This window comes from Gracilinanus agilis, chromosome 6, assembly GCF_016433145.1.
Source record: "Gracilinanus agilis isolate LMUSP501 chromosome 6, AgileGrace, whole genome shotgun sequence".
Classification (NCBI taxonomy): Eukaryota; Metazoa; Chordata; class Mammalia; order Didelphimorphia; family Didelphidae; genus Gracilinanus; species Gracilinanus agilis.
Genome location: NC_058135.1, coordinates 193,894,742 through 193,911,657, shown reverse-complemented (window position 1 = coordinate 193,911,657; position 16,916 = coordinate 193,894,742). Strand labels below are relative to the sequence as shown.

The window sequence follows — 16,916 nt, the reverse complement described above, 5'->3', positions numbered from 1 at the left end:
CTTCCTTCCTTCCTTCCTTCCTTCCTTTCTTCTTCCCTTCCTTCCTTCCTTCCTTCCTTCCTTCCTTCCTTCCTTCCTTCCTTCCTTCCTTCCTTCTTTCCTTCCTCTTCAAGGAGCAATTACTCTTTTCTTTATCCTCTAACCCTGAAAATGCACTCCTTTTTGAAGAGATTAGGTTAATATTTCCTAAAGCAGCTTGGGCTGTAGTCTCAAAATTCCTTCCTTTTTCCTAGTCTCCTTACTCCCCACTACCCTTTGTACTTTCTTACTAATACAATTCACTGAATTTCTCTCATTCGCTGTTTCCAGGGTGTTTTTCTTCCTTTATGCACCCCCCTCCATAAAGGTTAAAACAATCAAAAAAGAGACAAAGCAAACTGAAACAGAAATGAGAGAGAAAATGACCACCCGCTACTCTAAGTCAAAGTATCTCCCCTGGTTTCAGTCTGTTGATGTCTTATTTACCTTGGTTCTCTGGGAGGAGACAGGGTGAGAGAATACACTGTACGTACTCCTAGGGGTTTAATAAATTCTTATTATCATCATCTAGCTTAGCCTTGAAACCTTCAAAAAATGCCACTTTCCCGTGCTTTTTTCTGATAAAATATATGGGGTCTTCTGTTATTCTACTGCACTAGTTTAAAAAAAAAAAGCAACAACACATGTCACTGTATTCCTTTAAGGCTATATAGCAATTGTTCCTAGTACAGGGAATCTTGCCTAAATAGAACAATGAAAGGAGTTTTCAAAACCATTACCTATTCTGGTGAGATCCTGATTTCTTCTTCCTCCCCTGAGAAATACAGGCATTTTCAGCATCTGGCTGTTTCATTCCTTGGTTAAGATTTCATTTTTAAGGAATTTTAAAACTTCTTCTGTCAATAAATTACCCTTGTCATCCTTTTGAGATTGCCCGGTCTCCCTTCACTGATCTCTGGTTTCTTTTATATATCTTAATCTCTTGTGCAATCTTCCTTTCATTCTCCATCTTTTCTTTTTTCTATTTTGTTTTTACAATACCTTCAATCATTTTCCAGTTGTAACCCCCTCCTTCCCTCTCCCCACCCCCCAGGGCCAAATCCCCATCTCTCTCCTTAAACGCAGCCTTTCTGGAACCTCCTGACCATAGGCATTTGCTTTCATTTTGGTTTGTGGCACACATTTTGTAGGGTTTGCATGCCTTTGAGTTATAGCTTATTCATCGATCTCTGAACACTTTCAATTTCCCCTCTGTCCTTTCCACTCACTGATCTAACTTATTTGATTTCCCACAAAGTGTTCTACACTCTTTCAAAGAAAAATTCATCCAGTTGTAATTGTCTTTGTTTCCCATACTTTGGAAGGGAAGCTGGAGGAATCACTCCAGCCACCCCCTCCCCAACACTCCTCCACATTCAAGGCCAGGCTTTTATGTCCCAATGATTCAGTTACCCAAAGTCAAAGCATGTTACTAAAAACACCATCAAAAAACTATCCCTTCGCAACAAGGTTCTTCTTATGAAGTACTCAGCCCACAACACTGTCTGAGAGACAGGAAGATCATTTCATGCAGGTCAAGGGTTCTTAACTTTTTTTTTTCTTTTTGTGCCATGGATACCTCATTGGTAATCTGGTACAGTCTGTCTATGAATCCTGTCTCCGAATAATATTTTTAAATGCATAAAAGAAAATACAAAGGGGTAGATTCAAATTTATATGGCCAACAGCCATTCTCCAATATATGAATGGTTAAAAGATACAAATACTTTTAAAAGAAGAAATTCAGCTATCAAAAACATGTGAAAAAATGCTCCAAATCACTAATAATTAGAAAAATGAAAATTAAAGAAATTCTGGGTTTCTCCCTCTCATCCACTGGATTGGCAAAGATGCCAAAGAAGGAAAGTGACACATACTAGAGAGGCTGTCACTAAACTATCCTTACCCTTTGACCTAGCAATATTGGTCTCATGCCTAATAAAGAGCCCAAAGAGAGGAGCCGAATATACAAAAATATATACAGTAGCTTTTTTTTGTACTAGCCCCCAACTGGAAACTAAGGGAGTACCTACCTAATGGGGAATGGCTGAAGTAATTATGGTTATGATTATAATGGAATATGAGTTGTCATAAGAAATGACAAAATGGGCAGTTTCACAAGCCATTGGGAAGTTGTCTATGAATTGATACAGAGTGAAATGGACAGAACTGGAAGAACAATTTAGACAACAAAAACAATGTTATAAAGTAAAATAACTTGGAAAGACTTTAGAGATCTCATCAAAGCAATGATAAACCAGGATTAAAGTGGACTAAAGATAAAACATGTTACTCACCTCTTTGTCAGAGAGGTGAAGGACTTAAAATGCCAAATAAGGCATTGTCAAAGTGGGAATTTGTTTTTTGGTTTGACTATGCATATTTGTTAAGAAGGGTTTCTTTTTCTTTTTCTTGTTTAATTAGGGAGGAACAAGTGGGAAAGATAAGAAATAAGAAGTATTGTTAAATATAAAAAATATAGGATTTAAAAGGAAATCATTATTATATTGAAATAAGGGTATAACTTTTCCCCATTCCAATGAACAGACCCCCTGAAACATGTCCATGGACTCCAGGTTAGAAACCCTTGACACAGGCTGGCATAAAGTGTTCCGCAATCTTAATGTGCTATATAAATGCTAGCTATTATTATTACTACACAGCTTGCACCCAATATGTATTCGACACTTAAATATTTGTTGGTTTCATGGTTGCCCTGAATTTTGGATCCTCTACTTCGAGTACTTACTTGTTGGTCTGCCTTTGGTGTTGAATAACCATGTTTTTCTCGTGGATTGTCTCTAACAGGGCAGTAGCTAGAGATTTCAGATCTGAAATGGACTGTGGTGTTGCTGGAAGACTACATCCATGATCCTCAGATAATAAATCTTGAACTAAGGAAGACAAAAAGTCAAAATTCAGTTTTTTACTTATTATGGACCATGAGTGACAAACACAACTCCTCTATTTTGGTGTCCTCTTCCCTCCCAGTTATAGAATGGAAAAGACTTCTTTATGGTATGATAGTCCACTTTCATACTATACAAAGAATGAAAAATGGAAGGGCAATGAGATGGCTGAAGGGTCAAACACAAAAGATGGCTTAATGAGCTTTAATGATGATGATGATGATAATGTTAATAATAATAACAACAATATAACATAATTTATGCAATCCCCATTGACCTTCTAAGAGGCAACATGGAGAGAGGGCTGGCCTTGAAGTCAGGAAGACTTAACACATACTAGTCTTGTGATCACCAACAAGCTACTCAATCTCTTTGATAAACACAACTCTTATACATCAAGGAAATTACAAAATCCAGATCTAGAGCCACCCTGGCCCCACCCCCAACCAAAAACAATGACCTCACGAGGAAGGTAGAGAGAGCATTATCCCTAATTCACAGACAAGGAAATTGAGGCAAAGATCAGCTAAGTAGGAGACCTTTGCTGAAGGTCTCACAGCTAATAAGGAAAAACTTTAGGACTAGAAAGCAGGTTTCCTAATTCTAGAACAATGCTGAGCCTTCTACATATTGTTTATGAAGGTTTTAGTGGTCAACTGGCTACCAAATAATAATAACACATTTATACAGTGCCGTAAGGTTCATAAATCACTTTTCTTGAATTGTTGATTCTCACAATAACCCTATTAATTAGGTATTACGATTACCACCCCCATTTTCTAGATAAAAAAAACAACTGAGGCTTAAGAGAAAAAGCAAAAGCAAAAAATTCTGGTTCTCTGATTCAGAATTTAAGGGGCTCTCTGAACTCTTGGGCCAACTCATACTTGAAGAGAAAACTGAATCCTTTCTACTTGAAATGAGTGATAATATAGCCTTTACTTAGCTGAGTGATAGGAAAGCAAAAGGAAGCCACTACTTCCTACAGCAGCCCATTCCACTTTTAGAGAGCTCTATTTGCAAGGGCATTTCTCCTTTCATTCAGATGGAATCTTCCTTCTTACCACTTCTACCCATTATACCACACAACTTAGAAAAGAAAACATCATTGGGCAATGGATTTTTGAGTGAATAGAGAAATCTCAATCAGGGACTATGATGAACTGTCAACTAGGCATGATGATAGTATGATTAATCTGCTTATGGAGTTTGGAATGAAGATAAAGTATTTTGGGGGTAATGAGGCGACAGGTCTAGGTGAATCAGAGGGATCTGGTAGGAGGTAAGTCTGAAGAGGCAAGATGAAGTCAGAGAAGACCTTAAGTAGGAGGCTGAGGAACTTGGACTTTATTCTCTAAGTTATAAGGAGTCTTTTATCTGTGTTTTTTAAAAGATTGACAAAGAACAGCATAATGTAGTAGCTACAACACTGTATTGATATCTGCTCCTGAAGAGCCTGCCATTCTACAAAATATCCTCCTATACCAACAAAGGGATGGAAATAATGAGAATTCCGCTAAGACACAATGTGACAGAAAGCCAGAAATATATTGGGATATAAAAACACTGGGATATTGGGCATGTGGGAACAACAAAGTAATTTCCCCCTAGCTTTGGATTCTCTCTAAATCTCACTGGCTTTGTCCACTGTAGACACTATAAATACACTCTATGTTAAGTCAGGACACTGTTATTGGAAAGATCTCAGAAGCTACTAGCTTCATTCCGCCCTTTCTCCTTGGCACTGGCCCCAGCTAAACTCCACATACTCTAGAACATCTGCCGATCTCCTTCCAACCACTTTGCAGTCATATAGGAGGTATTAATCAATTATCTGTCCTTTTAAATTTTACTGAGCTCAACCGCTTAGAGGTCACATTTTATATTGGGCTCCTTTTCTTAAAGAACAACAACAAAAATGGCATACCTTCTTCAAAATGGGTAAGAGCAGGGGTTTGAAAATGTACCCTGGTTTTGGGGTAGCAAGAAAGACCTAGGAACTTTGTCCTTTTAGACATGAAAATCCTACTTAAGACTTCCTTTTCAATGAGTAGTTTTCAAAGTTAATATCCTGAAAGGTGGCCATCTGATTATACTCACCTTGGGAGCCAGGTTAAGGAACTCAGCTCTTGAATATACTACACTATCTCAGATAAGCTATCTGCTATCTATTCCATTCTCCTGCTACAGGAAGGTCATTATTTTTAAAATGAATAAACCATGAAAAGAAACAAACTTGTAGTCAATAAGTGCTGCTCTTTAAGACAGCTAATCCTCCATGGTAAGTTGGGTCCAGCAGGAATGAGTCTGGGGGCTTTTTATAGTTTGCTTCTTTGTTTATGATCTTGGAAGATGGGACAAGAGTGAAACTCTTTCTTTTCAGGGCAATATTAACGACACAAGTCTTAGGTTCTAGTTCTGATTCTGTCACTTACTAGCTAGGTAAGGAGCTAGTAACTTTGTCATTAATAACCAATGACTTGGGGGAAATCTTTTACTTCTTAAGGTCTATAAAATGAGGATAGTACCTCCACTGACAAACCCACAAGATTATATCAAATGAGATAATGGATAGAAAGGATGATGTAATTTTTAATAGCTTTGTAAACTGTAACCATTAGATTTTTAAAAGCATAAAAGATAATCAGGCATAAAACAAATACGAGTATAAAGGGAAGTGGGCAGTCCTACAGGGCAGCAAGTCAGAAATTTTGAACTGGTATCCAGGAAATATTGAAATATCTAAAGGAAAGCCTTTGATTTATTGGATAAGTCCTTTGTGGAAGAAATCCTAAAGATACAGTCAATAATTAATTGTATAGAATGAAATAGCATAAATAGGGTTGTAATCTGTACCCAGAAAACAGTACCCACACTAACAAGATTGCAGATCCCTTGAAACAAAAAGTATCATTATCATCAGTTATCAGGATAGGGTAGAGATAAGATCTGTATAAATGGAGATTTTGCACCTTGGACTTTATCCTCCATAAGTCCCTTAGTTTTCCCAAAATTCCCTTTAATCTCTCATGGTGGTCACATTATTGTTTTATAGTTGGCTGTAACTCCTCCCTCTCTTTCTTTGGATCCTGGGAGTGAGCTGGTTAGTATCTTTTAGTTAGTCTCTTTTGTTAGTTTATTATTAATAAAATATTTATAAATATAATATTTAGTATTTTGCATATTAATTTTAATCTCCACAGATCTGTGTTTTTATTGATAAAAAGAACTCCCACCTGAGGAAATATGCTCTATCATTTCAAATCAATCAATCAATCAATCAATCAATCAACCAGCATTTATTAAGAGCCTAGTATATGCCCGGTGCTATACTAAGAACCAGGATAAAAAAGAGATAAAAAACAGTCCCTACTCTTAAGGAGCTTACAATCTAATGGAGGAGACAACTTGCAAACCAATATAAACAAAGCAAACTATATATAGGATAAATAGGAAATAATTAACAAATGGAAGGCATTGGATTTAGAATGAGTTGGGGAAGGCTTCCTGCAGAAGATGGGATTTTAGTTGGCCCTTAAAGGAAGATCAGTAGTCCAAGATGAGAAGGGAGAATGTTCCAGGCTGTAGGACAGTCAGAGAAAATGCCCAGAGTTGAGACATGGAAATCAGCACTTTCTATGCAATACATAGTTTCAAATTTTTTGATATCATGGAGCCCTTTAGAAGTCTAGAGAAGACTATATATGACCCCTTCTCAGAATAACATTTTAAAATGCATAAAATAAAATACATAGGAATATAAAGGGAAACAATTATGTTGAAATAATTATTTATCATCTCTATCTCTATCTAATTATCTATTTTAAAAGTTCATGGATCCCAAATTAAGAACTTAAGAGTGTGTACCAGACTCACTGAAGGTAAAACATCTGAGTTGTTCCAATTCAAAATAATGTAATTGAGAAAAATATAACAAAATAAAAACAATCAATACAACATAAAAAATATGCCACCTATGTGGAGCTGCATCTATGTGAATTTGATAGCAGTGGTCCAGACCACTGGGGTCACACAGCTAGAATGAATCAGAGGCTTGTCTTGAATTCAGGTTTTCTTGATTCCCAGACACTTTGCTGCTCAGCCTGTCATTACCATTACCATTATTACTATTGTGATGCTGAAGGCCACCAATGGGAAATGGCATCAATAGCCCTAGCAGGTAACTTCCAGGCTCTTGGACCCATACCTTGCTTTGCAGACAGGACTCCAGTTAAGGCACTGCTGCTGCTGTTGCTGGATCTGCCCTGGCTTTTGGAGTTTTTCCGTCTCTCCAGGGCATTCTAGGGAAACATTGAAAATGAACATTCATTCATCAGAAAAGTCAGTTCTGGACTAAGCATGGGCTACAATGGAAGCACCATGTCATCTAAGCTGACAGAGGACTTGTTCCATGGGCTGGCCACAGAACTACATTATTGACTTCATGGTCCCAACAAGTCTGAAAGCAGCTCCCAAACTGTCTGAGCCCACAGTCATGTAGCCTTCAGCTGAAGGGGGGTAGGGAGGGTAAGGAGAGAGGAGGGGGATTGGCCCGGAGGTCACATACCATAAAATGACATTACTTCATTTTTTCCATCTGTCATGTCCCATTAGCTTCCAAAGAAAATGAGAAAATGTGGAGGGTGAGGGGCATCAGGGTGTGGGTAAGGGCCAGAGATTAGCAGATTAATGGAGATGTATTTTGGGCAAAATCTAATTCACAGGATGTAAGGTTCCCATGGTCTGAGTATAATGAGGCAGCATGGCAAGACAGAAAATGGGCTAGATTCAGTAAAAGGAAGAGCTGGATATGAATACTGCCTCTGTATGACCATGGGCCACCCACCCATTTCATTTCTCAATTTTCTTATCCTGTAAAACAGGAATAATAATACCTATAGTACCTACTTCACAGGGTTGGTGGGATGAAGCCTGTAAAGTTTTTTTTTAATTTTTTTGAAAGTTTAATAGCGCAATTTTTATTATATGATGTCATATTATATTATATCTCATTATACTGTATCATAGCATAGCATATACCATACTAAAATATAATATTGAAAATGTTAAAGCTTAGTTATTTTATCATATAATTATAAAATCTTATTGTTAAAGTGTAGCTATTGAGGTTAAAAGTTGCACTAAGACTTTTGTGTAAATGACAGTCAATAGTATTCTATTCCAAAACTAGAGTCTCCAAATTAAGCACAATTCAAGATCAAAACCAAGAGTTCAACAAGCAAAAAGGAACCAGATCCAGGAAAACCAGATGAACCGAGCAAGCAATCTATCAAACCATAAGCATGCATTAAGCACTTAGAGGATTCTGGGAATAGAATCAAAGACACACGACAAAACAAACAAACCAAAAACCAGTCCCTGCACTCAAGGAGTTTACATTCTAATCAGCAGGAATAGAAGAAATCTTCCAGAGAAGGAATATAGAGAAAAAAAGAGAAGAAGACAGAAAAAAGGGCACATTCTGAGGGGAGCAAGAAATTAAGCAGGAAAAAGAGAGAAAAGGAAGCAGCAGGGAGGTGGGAAACAAACAGAGAGGGAGCCACATCATAGAAAGAAAGGGAGGTGAAATTCAGTAGTATTTCAGGTGACTAAGAACAAGACAGCTTTCAGAAGAGAAATGGGTATATACCACACAGATGTATATGTAGTTCTTTAAGTATAAATTATACTTATTTTAAAAGTATTTTAAAAAGTTTTAAATTTAAATTTAAAATATTTAAAAGAAATCCACGTCTCTGCCTGGATACACGAGATACAGGTTCGGTGTCTATAGAAACTCTGCCCTGACGAAGCCTCAAGCCATGGCAGGGGTTTGTTGGAGATGTCTGAGAGAAAGTTAATGTCAAGTGCTGGGAAAATGGGGCGGCTCTCTCACGCGTACAGCATTGTCGCAGAGGATGTCCCTCAGGGACAAAAATCAATCCATTTTCAATGTGGAGAAACCCAGGAGGGCTTTCTAATTATAAAACGTACAACTCACATCTGCAGAATAAGATATTATCAAACTAGATGCTGCTGGAATTAGGAGGTATGAAAGCAAGGAGAATCCTGACATTGTGCTCTATTAGTGGGCGGTGAACACTCTGGCTTCAGGTCACAGCGTTCACGGCTCAGCTTTTTCCACCAAGGGGGACCTGGTGTCTCATGGGGATTTTCAGGGCAAATAACAGCCGAGGATTCAACACCCCGGGGAGCCTTTGGGCTCCTTGAGTGCTAATGGGACACCGTCACTTTCTAGCTGTCTCCAAGAATGTTATCCCTAATGAGGAGCTACAAAGACCTACAGAAGAAAAGATATTTGGAATTTGTCTCATATGAAATGTTAATTTTTTTTAAAGTAGAATAAAGGCATGTTGACTAGAAGGGTCCGTTGTACAGTCAATAAGACCTCGGATTTCAGGTCCTAGCTTTCGGTGATTCCGGGCAAGTAACAATCTCTTAGTGCCCAGGACTTAGAGACAATTAACTTAGAGAGAAGTTGTTGACTTTTATCATAGTGGCGGTTTCCACATGGAGGGTTCCTTATTTCTGAGGAAATCACAGATCTAGGATCATCCCCACCCCACCCCAAATACACAGTTATCTCGATTTATATTTAAAGAAAGTCTTTTATCTGAGGCAGGGTGCCAGGAATGATCAAATCAGGGAGAGTTGAGGTCAATACCAACTTCAGATATTTAATAACTCTGTGATCCTGGATAAGTCACTTAACCTGTCTGCCTCAGTTTCCTCATCTATAAAATGCAGATGATAATAGCAACCACTTCACTGAGTATGAGGTTTAAATGAGATCATATTTGTAAAGCATTTCGCAAAATTTATGATGCTCTCTGAATGCTGGTGTCATTGTCATCATCGTTATTATCTTGATTTTGCAACAGAGAAATGAGAAAGCAAAGCTTCTACTGCTGAAGGAAATGAAGTGGGGAAATGGGGTTTACACTCATTTTACAGATGTGGAAAATTGGGACAGCAGTTAATAAAGGCTAATACTGATTGCTATCCCTACTTTCCAGATGAGATGAAAACATGTGTCATGTCTTACAGAGATCACAGAGGCCCCTGAGCAGTAGGTCTGAGTTCTAAACAAGTAAGATCTTTAGTAGAAAAAGAAATTTCCGAAGGAGTTGGAGTTTCCATGCCCATGAAATCACAGGTCCAAAAGATGAGATTTAAAAAAAAAAAACCAGTTATTACAATTAAGGCTCTTACTGGAATTTATGCATGGGAGTAATAATGAAAGACTTATCTCGCATACAGGATGAGTTCAAACTGAAATGATTGAGTGGCACAGTAATTCATCATTACTATTTCCTTTACCTTATATTTGGCAATATTAGATTTAAGTAGGCTGACCTCTTCATGAAGCTGCTTTAATCTCTCTTGGAGGTATCTAAGAGGGGAAAAAAACCACACATGGAACAAAATTATAGGTATTTGTGAAGTGTAAGGCTCCATTCTTCATTATTTTTCTATCTGATCTCACAGTATCCACTGGTCCACATACTTACCAGATTCTAATTTACAGAGTCACCTACGTAAATATAGCATCTCTCAACTAGATTGTAAATTCCAGGATGGTAGAGACTGTGTGGCTTATTGAACCAGCACCCAGAATAACACTTTACACAGGATAGGAGCTTAACAAATATTTGTGGAATGAAGGAATGAAAGAATGAATGTGTGAATGAGAATAGAGAGGATTAAAAACAACAAGATCATAGGATCATAGACTGAGATCTGGAAGGAACTTCAGAAACCATTTAGTCCAACCCTCTCGTTTTTACCAATGGAGAAAATGAAAGCCAGGGAAATCGAGTCAAGTCAACAAGCATTTATTAAGCATCTACTATGTACCAAGCACTATACTAAGTGCTAGGGTTACAAAGAATGGTAAAACTAGCCCCTGCTTTCAAGGAGTTTGCAGCCTAATTGGGGAGACAACATGCAAAAAAACAAGATAAAGTGGAGATAGCTCCACATTAGAGGGAAGGCACTAGCATTAAGGGGGATTCATTAAGGAAAGGCTTCTTGCAGGGATTTTGGCTGAGACTGGAAGGAAACCAGGGAAGGCAGGAGGTACAGAAGAGGAGGGAGAAAATTCCAAGCACGGGGAACAGTCAGTGAAAACTCACCGTCAGGAGATAGAATGTCTTGTGTAGGGAACAGCAAGGGAGCCAGTGTCACTGGATCACAGAGTATATGGAACAGAGTAAGGTATAAGAAGACTGGAAAGGTAGGAAGGGGTAAGGTTATGAAGGCTTTCAAAAGCCAACGGGAAGATTTATATTCGATCCTAGAGGTCATAGGGAGCCAGGAGAGTTTATTGGGAGGGGAGGTTAACATGAGGGTCAGACCCACACTTCAGGAAGGTAACTTAGAGAGCTGAGTAGAATAGGAAGAGACTTGATGGAGAAAGCCCAACCAGAAGGCTACTGAAGTAGTCTAGGTCCTAAAGATGGCAGCTGTGTCAGGGGAGAGAAGTGGCATATATGAGGGGTGTCATAAAGGTAGAATCAGCAAGTTGAGTTCCTTGTTCAAGATCAAACAAGGAGTAAAGCATCAGAAGTGGGGACTGACCCCAGGTCCTCCCACTCCAAAGACAAGGGTTCTTTGTACTGTTCTACGCTTCTCTCTTACCGCCACCCTGTCAGGTACCTTCTCACTAACACAAAAATGAAGGGAGAGGGAATTTGTGCTAGCGACCTTTCTGAAAGTGGCTGTCATTGAGGTCAAGTATGCCCCAAATGCACAGAGCACTTTCAAACAGGCCTTACCTGGAGCTCACCTAAGGGAGATCAACGCCTTTTTTTCATAGTTCTCATTAAGATGATTCCACTGGGGAGTAAAAGAAGGAAGAAAAGCCACCAATCTGAGCACTCAGGCATCCACAGACCCACACTGAGATTTGCCTCAGGGAAAGTAAATGGCTCAGGGAATTTCCCAATTTACTTTCCTTATTCCTTCCTGGTTGTAATAACAAGCAGCTTTCACTTTCAACCTTCCCACACAGATGCTGGTGGGTTTTTATTTTTCCCTTTCCTTTCTATTTTCTCTGCCTCCCCCTACCATCTGGCCCTCACCCCCAGACTCTAATGACAACATCATTAGGACTGCAAACACTTTTCAGACGTGTGGCCATCCCACTAGGGTAGCTGCAAGCTACAAGGGATGGAGTGCTGGGATTGGTGAGACCTGAGTTCAAATACAGCCTTAGATACTGGGCAAGTCTATCTCAGTTTCCTCTTTTGCAAAATAGGGATCACCCTAGCACCCAAGTCCTGGGGTTATTGTGAAGGTCAAATGAGTGCTTAGTACAGTTCCTGGCACATAGTAATCGCTATGTAAATATGAGCTACTATTATTAGATATTTTTATCAGCTAGTCAAAGCATCCAGGGGTCCCTGGGTACTTGCCTGTTCTCCATGCAGAGGGCGTCCACATCAATGATGCGGTTCTCATGACCACCCAGGATATGATTGAGCTCCTGGTTCAGCCTGTCCACTTTATCCTGGTAGGAAGAACGTTCCTCTTTAATGTCCTGCAACTCATCCACAGAGGCTTGTAGGTCATGCTCCAGGGATTCGATCTGAAAATAAAAGCAAATGCCCTGATGTGGAAGGCCCTTCTCAGAATGACTTTCTTGCCACCAATACAACAGTACTCTGGGATGCCTGGCATTTAGGGAATTCAGGAATTGTGCAATAAAACCCTAAGGCCCACAGGCCTGAAGGGAACAAGGGCTTGGACCAGCAAAGACCTACTGTTCCATTCTGGTCTTGTTACCACCAAGACAGGGGAGGCAGCCAGGCCAGGAAGAGAAAAGGGAAGACACTCTGGCCAACTGGCATTAGCAAAATGGCAAGGGAAGGAAATCCAAGAGACCAAGTCACTGCGGAATCAGCCATAGCTTTGCAAACAACAAGACTACTCCCACTTTTTTTTTTCAGCTGCTCCAGATCCAGCAATCTTGTTCTTCTCTTCAAAACCAATTAGTCAGGAAGGAAAATGAAGTCTAGGGTCCCATGGCAGTTCCATAACTAGGGCCCTCCGCCCGCTGAGAGTTGGTAGAAGGTGCATCGCTCAGCATTTTAGCCCAAACTTGCAAATTTAAGCTGGTTTGTCACATTTTATTTCCTCCCTGAGCAGTCCCAGGAGGGAAAGTTGCCAGTTGTGTTTATAACAATAGCATGCAAAGTCTACTGCAAGTAATTAGTGATTGGTAATTCCTGTATTAGACAACAGACCTGCTGGAAACTGGAAATGTGAAGCTCTCTTGGCAAGGTGGGAAGAGAATATATAGAGACAAGTATAAAAGGGTTCGGTCAGAATATATAATTTATATTGCCCTCACTGCCTATCATTTACAACCTACGCCAAATAACACCTTTTAATGGACAATGGATGCATGTTTTTCTTTCTGTCTCTGCCAAGAGTGGCCACATTCCCTACCGACCAGTATTTCTTCATGATTACCTGTTCCCGAGCTCTCTCTAGCTGCTGAACCAGGTCTTCTCGTTCATGGGCTGCAAAATGGCGGGCTCCAATTTCTTCATCACCTAGTCTCTGTTTTGCTATCGTCATCCTTAGGAGCTGTGATTTCCGTTGGGGAGAAAAAAGAGAAAAAGAAAAAAAAACTGAACAAATCCAAATCAGAGATCATCAACACCAAAGCAGAAACCTTAGAAAATGTGTTCCATTGAACTCTGACTAACTGAAAGCTCAGTGATGTTCCTGCACAATGAAAAATTATCTCCTTTCTCCTGTACAGGGGTGAAAGAACTACTAGGGTAGAATGCTGTATACCCTGTCACTACATTAGATTTTTCTGATCAACTATTTTTCTTTGCTACAAGGAAAGGGTTGATGGAGGTGGAGAGAAGGAAGAATTGTTTAATAAATGACTATGATGTTTAACAAAAGGTATCAATAAAACATTTCTCTGCGTGTACTTCAGAAAGTACAAGGAATTTTTATAAGGACAGAGAAATAAGACTAAAAAATCTCCTGCCACCTAGAAAGTAAAGTCAGGATTGGGCTAAGAAGAAAACGAAATCTTATTTATTGAGTTGTAGAATGGTAAGTAGGACACTAGATTTGGAGTCAGACTATCTGGCTAAAAATCGCAGCTCTTCTATTTATTTCTTGTGACCTTGAAAAATTATCATTTTTTCTGAGCCTTAGTTTCCTTATATGCCTTGTTTTCAAGACCATCAAATAGCAAGGAGAGTTGAAAAAGGTATTTCTTTCCCCCAAAATAACAAATCTCTAACACTGCCTGACCCTTAAGGTAACACAATTTTCTATCTAATCAGTAGGGGCAATTCCTGAGTAGAGGAGTCAGGGGATGTGATGGATATGGTCAGAAAAGAAGCATCAAATAATAGCTACCAAGCGTCCCCATCTCAACAAGGGGGAAATTAAAGCAGCTTCAATGAGCTCTAAACAACTGTTTATTGGGGAAAGAGTTTTCTACATTTTCATGATTTTAAATATTTCCTTTTTTCTTATTGTAATTTTACTTATAATTTCAACTAATAAGCAAACAAATATGGAGTAAAATCTCAACATAAAACATGATCTGAAATATTTGCATTTTGATTACAAAAAGTAACAATAATATAAATTTTTAACCAACTAACAATGCCTCTTCATTTTCATAGAGGCGTTTTATTTGCTTCTCTCCATTAGCTATTTTTTACTGTTTAGTACTGCTGGACTGTGACACCAATGCACAAACAAGTTTGATCCAAACACAGTAAAAGGCAGTGGAGTTTAGGAAATTCGAAACATTGCAATTTGTTTGCTAGAGGTCAAGGCTCTAATCTAAAGCCTGGAGGAAGCTGAGAGCTATTGCCTATTCCACGAAGCCATAGCAAATACATTCCGTGAATTATAAAAATTCTTTATGTAAAGTCACTGCACTGTGTTTTATTATAAGCTTACATGTTTAGGATTTTTAAACATTTCTCTTCCATCTTTTCAAGCCCTAACTTCCTGTAGTTGTTTGTCATTTGGAATTTCCCACTTCCTTGAACTCCCTTTAATTTGCCAGGATATGTTATTTGTGTGACGGAAGGTTATTTGCTTACTTCAGAAAAAAGATAAAACTCTGGCTTCTCCTAAAGATAGATTTTTTTCTTGAAGAGACCTCATTTTAGCAGCTGCAAGCAGCTTCCCTTTAAAATAATCTGGTAGGTTATATACAGCAAATAATCAACACGAGAAAATAGTCAGATAATATACAAGCTACTGACTAGATAGTATCCAGTTGAGGTATGAACACACTTCAGATGATTTATTGGCTTCATCTAAAATCTATCTATCTATCTATCTATCTATCTATCTATCTATCTATCTATCTCTGACTCTTTGTATCTAACTCTTTCTTCATTTGTTATATTTACTAAGTGCTACAAACACAAACAGGCAATTCTTATCCTCAAAGAGCTTATATTCTAGTTGGAGAAGGCAATACTTCCAAGAGAAGGAAGAAAGATAGTGAGGAGGTGGAAATGGCCAGATAGTGCCTAAAAGCCTGGTTCTGGGCAGATCTTGGTATTCTGGGGGTAAAGTACAAGTTTTTGGTGGGAGGAAACATGATAATGATAGCTAGAATGCAAGCAGGTTGGAATGGAGATGGCCAACACATGGCTTAGAGATCCCAGAAAGGAAGTACAAAAGCTTAGCTATCAGGTGGCTTAATTTTTCAAGACTGGTTTGGCAACCTAACATGTTTAGCCCAAAGGATGATTTTTCTAATGGTTGTGTTGGTACTATAAATAGAGTATTAGCCACTTTATCTAGTATTGACCACTAACCTGTTATAGAATATTACTCATAGTAAAAGTATGTTTTTGTACATATATGTATGCATATGTTAAAGACCCGTACTATGATAATATGGATACTCCACTCCTTTGAAGGTCACAAGCTTCTAGAGATAACTATCTTTGAACTTGGCTAGGATGATCTTCAAGTGAAAAATATGAAATCTGTTGCTGAATCCATGTTCAAAATCTGTTCATTTTGCTAGGACCCACCAGGGCTTGTCCTTTAAAACCTTCAAAATCTTCAAAAACCTAGAGACCTCTACCTCAAAATGAGGCACAAGAGTAGGACTGCAGTAAAACAGAGAAACAGAATTTCCACATTGGAAAGACCTCACAGACCATCTAGGACAACCCCTATTTGATCAAGAATCCTCCAACAACATATGACAAGTGGGCATTAGGCATTTGCTTAAAGACTTCAAGTGGTGGGGAACTCGTCACCTGCTAACGTAGCTCTTCCCATTTTTGGATAATCTTAATAGTTAGGAAGTTTATCCTTATGTTAAGCCTATATTTGACTCTTTCAAGATTTCAGTCCTAGTTCTATGCTCTGAATCCAAAGGCTCCCAACAAGCCTCATAGAGGCAGCTTGGAGAAAGAGATAGAACGCCAGATTTCAAAAACCTGTGTTCAAATATCAGTTCTTCCACTGGCTGCCTTATGACCTTGGACAAAATCTCTGGGCCTTAGCTTCCTCACTTGTTTGGAAGAAATTACCTCTAAGGTCCCTTCCAGCTTTAAAAATGCAATAAATACAATTTTGAAATCCTGGTCTGGATGCTCCCTAGCTTATTCTTATGCCCACAACTGAAAAAAGTACTCCAAACAGGGTCTAACCAGGGTAGAACGTAGTAGATGCCTCCCGAATCCTACACACTCAGATTCTCTTAATTTAGCCCAAGATTGATTCTGCTTCTTTTGGTTTTCATATAACATGGTTTACTCATTTGAAACATACAATCCATTAAAAAACAAAAAATTTTAGTCAATGAGCTAAACTCTAACCATGGTTCATTTATTGCATACTATAGAAATTGCTTTACATTTCTTCCTTCCTTCCTTCCTTTCTTCTTTCCATCCTCTCTCTCTCTCTCTCTCTCTCTCTCTCTCTCTCTCTCTCTCTCTCTCTCTCTCT

General features: G+C 38.8%; 1 protein-coding gene across 1 annotated transcript in view; it reads right to left on the bottom strand.

Annotated features, from left to right (window-relative positions):
- Positions 1 to 16,916, bottom strand: part of CCDC149 (coiled-coil domain containing 149) — a 73,612-nt gene that overhangs the window by 29,644 nt on the left and 27,052 nt on the right. Inside the window, exons 3-7 of the mRNA XM_044681756.1 lie at positions 13,425 to 13,541; positions 12,365 to 12,537; positions 10,269 to 10,341; positions 7,135 to 7,228; positions 2,768 to 2,912 (exon numbers count right to left, since the gene is read on the bottom strand). Of these exons, the coding sequence (XP_044537691.1) occupies positions 2,768 to 2,912; positions 7,135 to 7,228; positions 10,269 to 10,341; positions 12,365 to 12,537; positions 13,425 to 13,541 (602 nt within the window). The remainder of the gene's footprint in view (positions 1 to 2,767; positions 2,913 to 7,134; positions 7,229 to 10,268; positions 10,342 to 12,364; positions 12,538 to 13,424; positions 13,542 to 16,916) is intronic.